General features: G+C 41.4%; 2 protein-coding genes across 3 annotated transcripts in view; both read left to right on the forward strand.

Moving 5' to 3' along the window:
- Positions 1 to 14458, forward strand: part of LOC118406008 (kelch-like protein 42) — a 266342-nt gene that overhangs the window by 109490 nt on the left and 142394 nt on the right. The window lies entirely within an intron of this gene.
- LOC118406045 (dTDP-glucose 4,6-dehydratase-like) lies at positions 2977 to 13333 on the forward strand. Of its 2 annotated transcripts, none has more exons than XM_035805903.1 (3): positions 2977 to 3149; positions 9661 to 9979; positions 10689 to 13333. In XM_035805903.1, exons 1-3 carry the CDS (start codon positions 2992 to 2994, stop codon positions 11331 to 11333), a joined length of 1122 nt encoding a protein of 373 aa, XP_035661796.1. In that variant the 5' UTR covers positions 2977 to 2991; the 3' UTR covers positions 11334 to 13333. The 2 variants fall into 2 exon arrangements, with proteins under 2 accessions (XP_035661796.1, XP_035661804.1); XM_035805911.1 differs by having other exon boundaries at positions 2990 to 3139.

Below are 14458 nucleotides of genomic sequence, written 5' to 3' on the forward strand. Positions count from 1 at the left end.
GCTGGGGATATGCAAATTGGATAGCCAATGAGCTTATTATACGTCAAATTTTCCCATCCGATGTCTATTCTACTAGATGAAATGGAGAGATAGTCAAACATTTCGTCTCCAAATTATAAAAAAAATTGCATATGCTCGAAGGATGGCACGTCGCTTATAGTCATTATACCCCTGTCACATTTCACGAAAATCGATCGAGTCTGCGACAATCGCCCGATCCTCGCTTATAATAATAACTTTATTGTATAACAATTGTACAAGGTACAAAGTACTAGTATGGCGGTTTTCAGGTGAAAATGCGCGCAACCCTCTGTCGGTCTTAAAAGTTAAATGTGGCCGACCTTCCAGCGATACGCCCGAAGATCGTGGATAATGTGACAGGGGTATAGTATTTACCTGCCGTTTTGCCAGTGTGACCCACATATACCATGCTAGTCTTTGTAAGTTTAGTGCCCATTTCCGCACGATATGTACATTCAACCACTTTTTTTTTTTTGTATCTTAGTATGACTGGTGTGAACCACCATATCTTAGAATTTAGATTACTTACCTATATTTAGACCACATTCAGTAATTTCATGTATTGGATCTTTGTTCACTTGCAATTAGCCCCATGGGCATGAATTTGCAATAAAACATTATTATTGTAATCGGAAACCAGCGCAATACTAGTATAATATTCTCCAACTTGAATTTTAGAATAGCAGAATTTGGCCAAATAGACCAAGGAGGTTAAATACTAGTATGTAACCTCCTTGAATAGACCGATACACACACCAGCGATCACCAGCTAGGAAAATTTAATAGCACAGATCGCAAACTTTAGTCATGGCCACCGACCAACTCCTCTAGTGTGTTTATCTGTCAATTTGGCCAATTTCTTCTATTTCCAGCTAGTTTGGGCCACGCGCGCACGTGCATGGCTTGTAAGTGATGACCGCGCCCATCTGACCGCGCCTTGTAGGATGACGCACAAAGCCACGTGCCCGTACTGAGTCTAACTTTGTGTAACTGCACGGTTTTAGCAAGGACGTTATATGAATCTCAAAGCAGATGTTGGAAAGAAAAATTATTTCAAAAAGTCTATTTCTTTTGACGCCTGAAATTTAAATAGATACCCGACACTTTCTAATACACGGTGCCGCTCGTTTTAGGTCACTTTCAGAAATGAGGAATGCAAGAACATACAAGACCATACAATGCCCTACAGGACATATCTGAGCCGGGGCTCACTACCAGCTCAATTACCTCAATATTCTCCGATTCCCCAAGGGCGTTTTGTGGCCACGCGCGTGACGAGTGAGTGATAGCATGATGACCGGTCGCGCCCTGTAATGTGACCTACTTCTTCAAACAACGTGCCCATGATGTAACAAAGCCACGTGGCCGTAGATCTTACCGTTGTGCAAGATTTCTCTCCAAGCAGAAGTTGGCGGGAAAATCGTGGCCTTTTCCTCATACACCGTATTTTTTTCGACCGTTGGTGGGAAGGCTGGTCGAAAAAAAATACGGCATAAGGTCACGATTTTCCCACCAACCTCTGCTTGGACTCCGAGTAGGCCGAAGTCCGGCTCATTAATTCAATATTCTCCGATTCCCAAAGGACGTTTATGTGGTTTTGGCCACACACGTGACGAGTGAGTGATATCATGATAACCGGTCGCGACCTGTAATGTGACTTACTTCTTCAAACAACGTGGCCATGATGTAACATTTTGTGCTTGCATGCTCATTGCATGAATGCACGATTGTCAATGGTTAAATAAAAATATAGATAAAACACTAGTAGATATAATGATTTATTTATATCAGTATAAATAAAGGTGAACTGAACTGGACTGAACTAAAGGACTATATCTGTCTTGCCTATAAATTATGCGGCTCGTCACTCTCCTTTATTTTATAAGACCACTTGTCCTAAGACGATCGAAATCTCTAGGTATTATTGTTTGCCGAACCTCTGCTTGGAGATTGGCATATGGTCAAACATGTTACTACTAGTACATGTACTATGTCTACTATGTATGATAAGAAAACGGTAAACGGCCGAAGGCAGTCTACATATACGACCCATATACGGAAGCTTGTCCTGACCAGCGTGACCCACATATATTGTAATTTGAAACTCAATATTTCTCCCATCCCCGTAGGGCGCGTTTTGTGGTTTTGGCCACGCACGTGATGGCTAATTTCCGGGCACGTGATGGCTAATTTCCAGGCACGTGATGGCTAATTTCCAGGCAGATTTCGGTGCCATAAGATAGTACAGTATGAAAGCTGAGCAAGGAATATAGCTGGCCAAATAGACCGCCCGGATGACTCCCTTCGGTCGGTTACTACTATACTCCTTGGATAGATTTAATACTATCTTTAATATGGCACGTACCGGTTAGGTAATTCTGCCTTGAGTTACGTGAATGCCGCGCCCTCTAGGGCTAGTGTAGAGACTGGGAGCTGTGCTTATTCAAACAAGGTGACTATGGCTATGTAACAAAGCATGGCACGTGGCGCTAAGCAAGCAGATCTAAGGGGACAATGAGATAGTATCCAAGATGAAGAGTAATGTCCAACTGGCCTCATGAGTCCTGACCTACTTCTTACAACAACGTGCACGTGAGTTCAGCATGATGTAACAAAACCACGTGACCGTAACCCTACCCTTGTATAATCTCCAAGCAGATGTCTGAAGGAAGGAAATTAAATGAAAAAAGGCAGTTTCTTTATCAAATCTCATTGATATTTATTGGCTGTTTATGGCCATTGATCACATATGGTGTTCTTTTCTTTTGAAACGGAAACTTGGAGCTGGAAATTAAATTGAAAGCGATTTTACTTCCAATATCTGCTTGGAGTTACGAGATTTCATCATAGTTGGTGTGCTCCGGACGTAACGCGCACGCGCAGATACACAACCATTGTGTAAGACTCTGGGATGATTGACGTGATTTTTGACACTTAGCGCACGCGCAGAGGGGCGACGCCAGATCGCGCATGCGCTGTGAGGGCCTGCCACCGGAGACACACACGCTTCCGTGTCCGCACACCGGCGTCTTGATCCGAACAAGAAACAGCGTGCTCCTCAAGAAAAGTCTGCGCTACTCAGAGCTTCTCTGCAAGATTAACAGTCAAGTCAAACCAGGTAGGACCAGATCTTTTGTCTGGATCAAAATATTATTGCCAATGCCTTGTGTGAACGTCAACATTATGTAACGTGCGTTGAGCCCCTTTTTATGATCCAGGCTCAACCTCGGCTCGGGTCACTGTGTCACGTTGTTGTAAGTGGCACAGCGTTGTGTAAGTTCGAGCAAGGACTTGGTTCGAGGTTTCTAACACGAGTAAATGAGCTTTATATCGGTAGATTTACTCTAGTCTGGAGACACGGACACGTGAACGAAGCATGACGAGGGAAAGGGGGAGGGGTGCGCAGAAAAACCGGCTTTGCTGCATATCATGAGTTTGCAATAATTTTTTCGGCCTTCTGTTTCTCAAAGTGCTGAAAGAGTCGTGATCAAGGGTTCGGTGGGAGCCAGGAAGTTCAAATCACATGTAGTGTAAATCTTAAAATGTTTGCAAAATATTCATTTCCACCGTACAACATAATACTATTTTTTTGTTTCAAATACTAATTAATTCAGGGCACTGGTAAAACCTCCTTCTTGGTAAAACCTCCTTTCCTGTCCTAATATGAATGAAATAAATGTGTTTACCGTATCATCCCTCCTTGCTACTAGCATATGGCATGTTCATTCAGTGTTTGTTTTGAATACGAAATAATGTGGAGGAAGTTAATTACAAATTCATGCCGGGCAGCTAGTATTGTTGGTACAACGATAGACCAGTCTACAGGTGGATAATTTTATGAGTTTATTTGATAACACTCATTAACATCTCCGGCCCAGATTTGTTATCTTTTCCTGATTAAGATGATTTTGCAGCTTTGAAAGTTGTTGTTTTTTCATACTGATGAACAATCCAACTCAAGGGAGCTAACATTATATAATTAACATTATATAACATTACTTTTTCAAACATAGAATTCTCATGTAACAGATGTTACATCACAGGGTCACATTTTTCAAGTTAGGAATAGCTAAATTAGAATTTTGTAATCCGGATACATATTTACAAATCCTAAAACTTTGTATTTCACTTTGAATTATTTCTGTGTAAGTTTTTTTTTTACTTGCAGAAACCCCCTCATTGTATCTAAGTAAAACACTTGCCTGTTAAAAATGCAAAGTCATGATACCATGACAATGGTGAATACCTGCTGATGAAATTATGTTATGTTACATCATCTCAGCAGCCACACCTTTCAGCTTTGCATTTGGTTAAGAGGGGATTGGTTCTTTGAGGAGTTTTATAAGTGTGTTTGCTCAAGTTTGTCCTTTTCCTCCTTGTCTTAATGGAGATGGAGCAAAAAAAGCCCAGACTGATGCAATAATGATAACGGCATTTTCAAGTGACTCAGCATAAAAGCCGCTGTCAGAAGAAAGACTCCTAATACTATTGTTACACGCCCCCTTTATATCATCTTAGGAAAGCGTGACACACAGACACACAGACAATAGATAGCCTCCGGGCAGGTTTACAGGTGTGCCTTTTTGTCTTACTGTAATTTCACTTATTTTCAAAGGGAACTAGTTTTGACATAAAAGGGAAAGGAGTTTATCAAAGTTTTTTTTTAAACACTGAACAAAACTATTGGAGAAAAACTGTGAAAGCTTAAAAGTTTGTGCATGAAACAATTGTAAGGGATGTTCACGGTGGAGAGGTCATAGCAAAAATTAAGCCACTGCAAATATTTCTCTGATTGTGTATCCAGTTCAGTTTTGAACAGTACCCAGGTAAGGAGGCTTAGCAATTGCCTCTTCATTTTGTTGCTAGCAAACTGGTACCTTGCCCATCCCTTTGTTAGGATTGGTTCACTCGTGTGTACATATTCAAGTCTGTATGAGCTCTATATGGAGTTCTTAGTCTCTACCAGGCTTTACAGGTAGCTGATGAAATAGAAGCAATTGCACAGAATCACAGCCAGAAAACATGCCAGAGGAGTTAGCTGCCCAAGGAGTAATTGGTTTTCTACCAGCTGTGGTGCAAAGATAATGGATATCCTCATAGTTTTACAAGTAATGCTTATTCATGGTGTCGTGACTTGGCAAAAATCAAACCATAGCCAACATACAGTGATGGATGGTGCCTAGGTAACATATCCAGAAGCCTAACAGCCTCACACCACAGATTGTATTTGACTATCACCTATTGAGATATGCATCACTGAGACAATATTAGCATAAGTTGATAAGTGCCAAATGCTAATGCCCTGTCACCATTGTGTATAATCAGTCAACATCTGTCACCTGGTCTAAATGATTAATACACACGAACCGTTTAACAATCTACTGTTCTCGTAGATATGGTTCTTTTTGCTCCCCACAAAGCTCTCTTGGGAGATCACTGATTGGTTTATTAAAAGCGTTACCTTGGTGCAAACATCTAGTTAACATATACAAACTTGGTAACCAAGATAGCCTTTGGTTGGTAATCTAGATTCAACTTTCTTTCTACCTGATAAAATAATTTGATACATCTCATTCTATCGATAAATTCAATTACATTCTATCGATAAATTCAATTACAGTGGAAGCCGCTTAATTGCACACCCAAGTTGCCAGCGAATCCCGTGCAATTATCCGGCATGTGCGATAATGCGAAGTTACCCATGTGGACCGCAACGCCACAGGATTTTGGGATTCCGTGCAATTGACCGAAGTGTGCATTTATCCGACATGCAATTAACTGGCTTCCACCGTATAAATATAATCTCCAGGCATATCTTGCGGCATAAGGAGTAGTTTAGCTGGCCAAAGAGTGTTCTGAGCCACTGGAACACTCCTTGGCCAGCTAAACTCCTTATGCCACAGGTAGATCTGCCTGGAGATTATCCTTGCAAGGAGCTTTCATCAATGATGATGATGAATAATAGGTGCTAATGGTCCTTGGCTTTCCTTACTCCTCACCTCAGCTCACCACTCTACCCAGTCATAAACAGGTATCTGACTTTGGGTTGGTTTAGTCACCTGGTGATACTTAAAATGTTAAACCCTATACTTAGTAAGTAATGGGGTAAGGTAAGTAAACTTTGGGATCAAAAGGTTGACAAGCTCGGTACTCCATAGATCAAACTCAAAGCCGCACACATTGTGAATCATTGTCATCTAGACCTTTGACCTCTAGACACTATGCTCTATTGTAAATACTTTTTGATTGTTGTATTTTTTTTTAAATGTATGTATTCATGTTGATTGAACCTTGGAAGATTAGCCCGTAAGGGCTAAAAGGTTTCTTAATAAACAACAATAAACAACACGCAACATGTGTCCCAACAAACGCTGAGTCCATCAAGTCTCCCATAACTGTGTCGTGTCATACCATGCACAGAAATGGGCGTGTTTTACCGTTACCTGGTTACCAGACCAACTAGACAATTGTGGTAGCATGCTGGCGGCACACACGATCATTTTGTGGTCAATGGCAAGGAATGTTCCCCTGACCTTCAGATCATTGGTACGCTTAACCATAACATTCTTGGGAAGGCGTAACCTCCTTGAACAAACTTCAGGCCAAGGCTGTGCAATATTCAGCTAGCCACAAATATCTCATACAAGCTGGTAGGGTTTCAAATATTAAAACTAGGTCAGTGGGTTAAAGAAATAGTTTTAGATATTCTGGTCAAGATTGGTAAATTCCACGACTGTGAAGGGTCTACACAGACCAAAGTCCGTGGTTGAGGACTAATCAATGTCATGACTGACACAGTTTTCAATAACTTGAATAATAGTAACAAAGTTCTCAAATAAAGGTGAAGGAAACAAGGGTTCTGCATGGGGGTGGGGAGTGGAGTGTGTTTTAGGAATCAAAGTATTTGCGTAGAGGACAGAAGAGACTTGGAAGCTGGATACCAGGCTACCATCTACAGACCTTTATGCTGTATGTAATGAATTAGAATGGCTAGAGCAGAAAACACAAAAAATAAAATGGCCCATTGCACCTGTTACATCACCATTTTGGCAAATGGTAAAGACTAAAGGAAAATTTAAAAGAAAGCGCTAGGCAGGTATCACTGTACTTAGTAATTACACTGAATAAGAGTGCAACCTTACCGGGTATTTGTTCACTCAATGATTCCACCCTATGATGGAACTACAGACCAAAGTCTGTGGTTGAGGACTAATCACTGTCTTGACAAATGACACCGTTGAAATACATGTAATACTAATAGTAACAAAGTCCTCAGTTAAGGTGAAGGAAACAAGGGCTCGGGGTTAGTGTGTCATGAATCATGTGAAATTGATAATGAATTCGGAAACATTCCAAGTGCATGATGCTAAACTGAACCCCCCACAGATCGTTACATTGCACATGATGAATCTGAACTGTTGAAGTTTGAAACACGAAAAATTAAAACAGCCAAAAAGGTGCTGTCCCCACCTTCACCTTTATATCTTTGCTTCACCTGACCTTGACACTGATGTTTGCGATCAAAAGGTGCCCTGTGATTGACAAGGTTACTTCACAGATCAAAGCCACACCTGCAACATGCATCCCAAGAAATGTTGAGTCAGTCAACTCTCCCTGAACTGTGTCGTGTCATGCCATGCCCAGAAATGGACGTTTGTTACCGTAACCTGGTTACCAGACCAGCGAGACAATTGTGGTGGCCTGCTGGCGGCATACAGATCATTTTGTGGTCAATGGGAAGGAAAGACTCCCCTGACCTTCCCATCATTGGATACATTCCTGGAAAGGCACACCCTCCATGCATGGACAAACTTTAGGCCAAGGCTGTAGAATATTCAACTAACCAAAATATCTGATATACAGTCTGGTAGGGTTCTAAACTAGGTCAGTGGGTTAAAAATTAATTTTGGAGATTCTGGTCAAGATGTCTTAAGTCTGGAAACTGAATGGGAAGTCCTAAGAAGCCTGTTTTCCTTTAAAACGGTCTGAAATGAATGAAAAGAATTTGAGTTGAGTTGGCCTTGTTCTCAAGTAACTTATGTAGATGGGGTGAATAAGTCATTAATGGATTTTCAAATAAAGTCTCAAAGTCTCTCTCCAAAGAAAAGGTGTGAATGACAATTAACCCCCTAGTGCTTAAAACTTTTGTTTTGTCTTTACCTTTGGCCCCATTTGCCAGATTGGTGATGTCACAGGCACCTTTTTCTTTTAGATGTAATCTTCCATTTACATAATCTTTTTTTGCGTTTTGTTCCCTGACATTTCTGATTCGAAATGTGCAGTTAACAATCAGTGGCTGGTTTGGTTTAGTGTAATGTATTCGGAATGTTTCTGAATTTTCTGTAGATTTTACGTGATTCCTAAAACGCTACCGGGCCCCCATGCAGAGCCCCTGATTCCCTCACCTTTAAGTTTAACTGAGGGCTTGGTTACTATAATTTCACCTAAATTTCCTGCCAGTTGTGAACACAAATGTAAGTATAAGACAGTGCAGTCCCCAAACCATACTGTGTGAGAATGCATTCGTCAGGCGGTCGTCCTTATTCAAGTTGATGCTTTTGCCTATGGGGAAATATCAAGGGACATAGAAAAGTCAGTGAAGAATTGTAAACACGCCCTTGAATTGGTTTTACACTTTTTTTAAAGAAGTGAAAAGCATGTAAGGAGATTATGGTATATGGTATAAATATCTGTTGCTTTCCATCGTATAAATTCTGTAGAATAGTAACTATACATGTAGTAACTGTACTACAATACAATGTTTCAACTGCAAATTTAGGCCCTCTAGGCACAAAATAAAGTAAGAGCCAATTAAGATGAATTTACAAAATCATAAATACTGCCTGTAACAGGATGTTTTTTTGTTTAGTAACTAACTGGGAAACCAATTTGTACACATTAATAATAAAAGACTTATATCCTCTAACATAGTCGTTTTGGCCTCCCATCTTATCAGGAATCTGTGGATTTAACAAAGGTTTGATCAGACAAGTCACTAGTTAAAAGCCAAGTATGTCTGTCATGAAGAGCAGTGGTCAATCTGAACCTTCTGGCAAAATTAACTCCAAATGGTAAGAAACTAAGATATGGAGGGTGTATACTAAAACTTAAGTATAGCACCTCTGTGTAGGGAAATGCCATCCACCAATCGATTCTGTATCCATTGTTTGTGGAGAGTAGGTCAGTGTTATCAGTTTGTGTGGGGACTTGACCTTGTAGTAGGAGGGCAAGGAAGGTTTCTATTCACAGGGTTTGAAGTTTGCAGTCAGGGTTTGCAGTTGAAACAATTACGTATGGGAGCAGTCACACAAGTAAAGTCTTTTGGCTTAGGTTAAGTCTGCAGGGGAGAAGTTGCATTTAATTTTGACTTTTACTATGCAGCCTGCTTATAGAAATGAAGAAAAAAACTTCTTGGCTTTAAAGTTTACGTTAGCCAAAATATGAAAGTACAGAAATCATTTGGATTTGAATATATATGCACTCTTGTGACCGCTCCTTTGTACCGTAATTTATGAAATAGTATGATGAAACCACATATTTCTGACTTTAAATGCTTTCATAGCTGTCACCTTTAAAACAAAACCACAGTGAACATGTCAAGATTAACAATATAATCCATTCGTGTCTCTCCCTCTCCAGCGACATGCCTAACATCACGAGTGAGAACGGACTGCGAGTGTTGGTGACGGGAGGGGCCGGGTACCTGGGCTCCTCGATGGTCCCCATGCTGCTCCACGAAGGCTACCACGTCACCGTCTACGACATCTTCGTGCACGGCATCTTCTCGCTCCTCCCCGTGGCGGACCACCCCAGGCTCCGCGTGGTCTGCGGGGACATCTTGGACGAGGAGCGGCTGGCAGCGGCCATGGCGGATGTCGACTTCATCGTCCACCTGGCAGCCATTGTGGGTTATCCCGCGTGTGATGCCAACCCCAAACTCGCTGTCAGGGTCAATAAGGTGTGTTCTGTGACAAAAAGCCAAGTGCCAAAAAGCAGTTACTCAAGCAACTGGATATGATTTTGGAAGTGGTCAGACGTTTCAGATAGTGTCCACTACCTTTCATCAGTGATCTGGCATGGTATCTGAAATGTCTGACTGTTTCCAAAATCTTATCCAGTTGCTTGAGTTACTGCTTTTTGGCATATTTTATTACCTGGATGTCTAACCTTCATCGGCGTATGTTCTGTGAAATTGTGTATCCTATGTGGCACTTGTTAATTTTATCCTTATGAACTGCTTAGTAATACATTTTAAGAACTATTGAAACTCAGCTCAGACTACATGTGGCATCCTTCCTCCCACACCTTTCGGCGTACAGGGCGACGTCCATCTCTGTTTTTATAGCCTTTGGGTCACTCAACTGTACAAGAACTACTCATTCCCTCCCTCATCCTCACCACACAAGAACTACAGCAGGGGGCTAGTTTACCAGTAGTTGTGTACTAGTATATGTTCAGCTATGGAAGCAGAGCTAGTTGTACTTGTAAGCAGAGACAGTAGTAGAAGTCTTTGGCATGACCCAGCCTGGTTTGAAATCACGACCTCCCAAACACAAAGCAAGCACACAGCTATTACACATGTAAAAACCAGACACATGTTCATGGTGAGATATTTTTGATGTGAAAATAAACTGCTGTTTTATTTTTATTTTTCTATCACGTATCAGGAGGGTACAGAGAACATCGTCCGGTTGTTACAGCCCCACCAGGGGATGGTGTACTCCTCGACAGGCTCGTGTTACGGAGCGGTGGAGGGGACGTGCAATGAGGAGACTCCCATCAGCCCGCTGACCCTGTACGGCCGCACCAAGGCGGAGGGAGAGGCTGCAGTACTGGCGGCAGGGGGCGTCGCTCTCCGCCTGGCGACCGTCTTCGGGGTGTCCCCGCGGCTGCGCCTGGACCTGCTGGTGAACGACCTGACCAACCGGGCGCTGAAGGAGCACCACTTCTCGCTGTACGAGGGCTCCTTCAGGCGCACCTTCCTGCACTGCAAGGACGCGGCGCACGCCTTCGTCTTCAGCCTCAAGAACTACGAGCGCATGAAGGGCGGCGCCTTCAACGTGGGCGACGAGAAAATGAACATGACCAAGGCCTCCGTGGCCAAGTGCATCCAGGAGATGGTTCCCGGGTGCATCATCACGCTGTCGGAAGACGGGGAGGACAAGGACAAACGGGACTATGAGGTTTCCTACGCTAAGATCCGCAAGCTCGGCTACCATTCCACTCTCAGCGTCCAGGATGGCATACGGGAGCTCGTCAAGGTCCTGCCTGCGATGACGGAGGAGGATATCATTCGCTGCAGGAACGTATGAGATACGGCCGGCATGTGCCGCCCTCCTTTAAAATCTTAGACATTAGGGGTGAATGTGTGTGGGTGACTTCATATAGGACAGTTTCTCAGACGTAAAAACATATAACAGAATATATGCAGACTAAACGTAAATTATAGGTCTTAAGAGATCATTTCTTCCTAATGTTTCGTAAACATGTGAATGTCATGGTAATTATGAGACTTTTTTCCTTATTTCAAATTAATCCATGAATGATTTAAACCCCGGGATTACATGTATATGTGGGGATGTTTATTACAATATTGCAATTTTTGTATGGATTTGTACTGATAATTTGCGATGTTTTAAAATCCCTTGCACTTTTGGCCAGTTATTATTATAACGTTACACATTATAGTTTCATGGGAACAGCTTTATTTTGTTATAGATTTCTATAGGTAGCCTTTTCAGCAATGCCTCTGACAGAGGCATTTTTAAAAGTACATGTTATGAGTTTCATGGTATCTTAATGGTACTCAATGTAAACTGAGAACGATGTTCAAAGTAAATGTTTTTGGTCATTTTTTCACAGAGTAAGTCATTGCACAACAAATCATGCACAACAATACTCAAGTTGGGATGAAAAGGGGGTCATCATTACATCATACAAACATGTAGAAACGCTGGTTTGTTACACCCAGCTATGTATTTATTGGTGCCACTGAAAATTGAGGGAACCATGCTGCCAGTTGTTTTTGTACTGTTTGTAGACACAGCAAGTATGACATCATGACCAAAGTGTGCTTAGAATTTCCGTTTTAATATCAATAAAATTAAGTCATTGTCCAGGATATTTTCACTTGAAATGTCATCAAAATCGTACATTCAGCATGCGTAATAATCAGGAAAATTTGTGGATGAAAAACTGAGTAGATTCTAAAGATGATCTCCTCTTGATTGTTTTAGAAATAAGTAAATGTTGGATGTGAACAAGGTGTAGGTGTAGGTGTGTACAGTTAACTTGATACTAGGTTCATACAAAAATGATAGATAGGCTTCATTGACGCACACTAAGCAAATTCTCACGTAAAAAAGTCTTCTTCCTTTAGATTAAGACTGAACTATCTGTGCCATTTTAGATGAATGACCAGGTTGGCCTGGGTACTTGTTTGCTTGTTTGTTTTGTATGTATGTATGTTATCTTGTCTGACACTTCATATGCAAGGTATTGGAGCTATGTTAAGTTACAAAGTAAGTGAATTAACTAGCATCAATGTAAATTCCAGGCTGTGTTAACTGATAAATATTGGTATCCAACAGCAGCTTATTGGACAGCATGCCCCCCTCCCCATTCCTTGCTATGGACTTTCTCATGGATCCCATTGTCTGCTGGGAGATGTGGGGAACTGTGGGTAATAATAGTGCAAACAAACTTGATACCATGATGTAACAGACTGGACTGGAGTCAATAGGCAGTAGGCATGCACTGTATAGTGTATACATATGGCAATGATATCCTCAGTGTCACACATGTCCACCAGGCTCTGTGGGATCTGTGAAATAGTCAGTAAGGCATCTGTTTGAAATGACAAATATTTTGGTGACTGCTTGTGGTCAGATCCCTTTTACTGTGTACATGACTAAATTTCATGTAGGAAAGTCTGTAAAAACATAGAAAAACTTTGTTCAATTACATGTATTGTCTGTAGCCATGTAGCATTAGCAAGCAAAGACATGGTCCAGCAATGTCTGTCACTTTGACAGTAGGGACAAGAATCACATAACTGGAATTGTATAATACTTGAGATAAAATACAGATGCAGGTCCAAAATTAGTAGGACATAACATCATTGTGTGTGCACCGTACATGAATAAAGTTACACCAGATTATATATACCTATTTTGTTACTGAAAGTGTTTTATTTTATTTCCACCAGTGTAGCGCTGGAAGAAATTAAACACCTAAGAGTTGATATCCTCCTGCAAGAGTATACTCTTTGTCTGAGAAACCAAAAGTCCAAGTAAACATTCTGTTAACTGTTCATTCATGTTTCTGTCATTATTGAAGACCATGGGCTGCTATACAGGTACAGGTCTGCACCTGTACCAATTCTAAACCTCTATATCCTTTATCGAACTTTACCCATTATCAAACTTTTACACCTACCCACCTACGAAATATCATCAGGATCCATTCAAGGCTTCTCAAGTTATGCGTTCCACTAACAAACTGGTGCACACACTCAGCCCGCTACCGTCCTGACGAAAAATGCTCCGCCAACCATTTTCGAACACGACTTTTCTTTCCGCAACCGCTACTTAAATACCATGAAAATCCTTACACAGCTTCTTGAGTTATATGCTGTTGGCATGGATTTATGAACTTTCCTCATTAATTATGCAAATTAGCTGTTGATTTGCATTATTAGTATTACATTATGTAAGTCATCACTCATTCTATCTACATTACCACAAATCATGATGATCCGTTAACACGTTCTCGAGTTATTCTCGTCAAAGGTTTGAAAGGAAATCGGTGCCTGCAGTTAAAAAAAACGCTAGGGGGGTCCAAACTCACAGCACTTGCACTATGCCCCAAGGGCTATCTACCACTCAAAAATCATGACCACATCATGTTCAGAGCATGAAGTGTCAAAATTAAAAGCTTTGCTGCAATACCTTAGGCAGTCACTAGGAGGCTCATTATTGAACTTGACCTTCTTCTTGCCACCCCTACCCATCTACGGAATATCATGGAAATCCATCCGCGTCATCTCGAGCTATCTTGTATACAGACAAACACACTTACATGCAAAGCCCGCTACAGCACCGTAGGTATGAGCCAGCTAAACCATTTTCGCACTTGACCTTCCTCTTTACAACCGCTAAACACCTGCCGAATATCGTGAAGATGCCCCAGCTGCGTCTCGAGTTATGCTGTTCACAAACAAGCGCAAAAAAATACAAAGCTCACTACAGTACCGCAGGAAAATGCCAGGTAAACCATTTTCAAACTTGGCATTCCTTTCGACAACCCCTACACACCTACCAAAAATCACAAAGTTCCATCCACAATTTCTCGAGTTATATGCTGTTGACCTACATATAGACCCAAATAACCGAAAACATACTGTTCTTGGCGAAGAGAATAAATGTTCATCATCGAT

The sequence above is a fragment of the Branchiostoma floridae genome, chromosome 2, assembly GCF_000003815.2.
Source record: "Branchiostoma floridae strain S238N-H82 chromosome 2, Bfl_VNyyK, whole genome shotgun sequence".
NCBI classification, from domain to species: domain Eukaryota; kingdom Metazoa; phylum Chordata; class Leptocardii; order Amphioxiformes; family Branchiostomatidae; genus Branchiostoma; species Branchiostoma floridae.

Bases quoted from the DNA above. Each gene is read 5' to 3' on its own strand.
- LOC118406045 (XM_035805903.1), top strand. From the start codon at position 2,992: ATGCGCTGTGAGGGCCTGCCACCGGAGACACACACGCTTCCGTGTCCG. The intron at 3,150-9,660 runs ATCTTTTGTCTG...CTCCCTCTCCAG, and splicing joins GTCAAACCAGGTAGGACCAG to CGACATGCCTAACATCACGA. The intron at 9,980-10,688 runs GTGTGTTCTGTG...ATCACGTATCAG, and splicing joins TCGCTGTCAGGGTCAATAAG to GAGGGTACAGAGAACATCGT.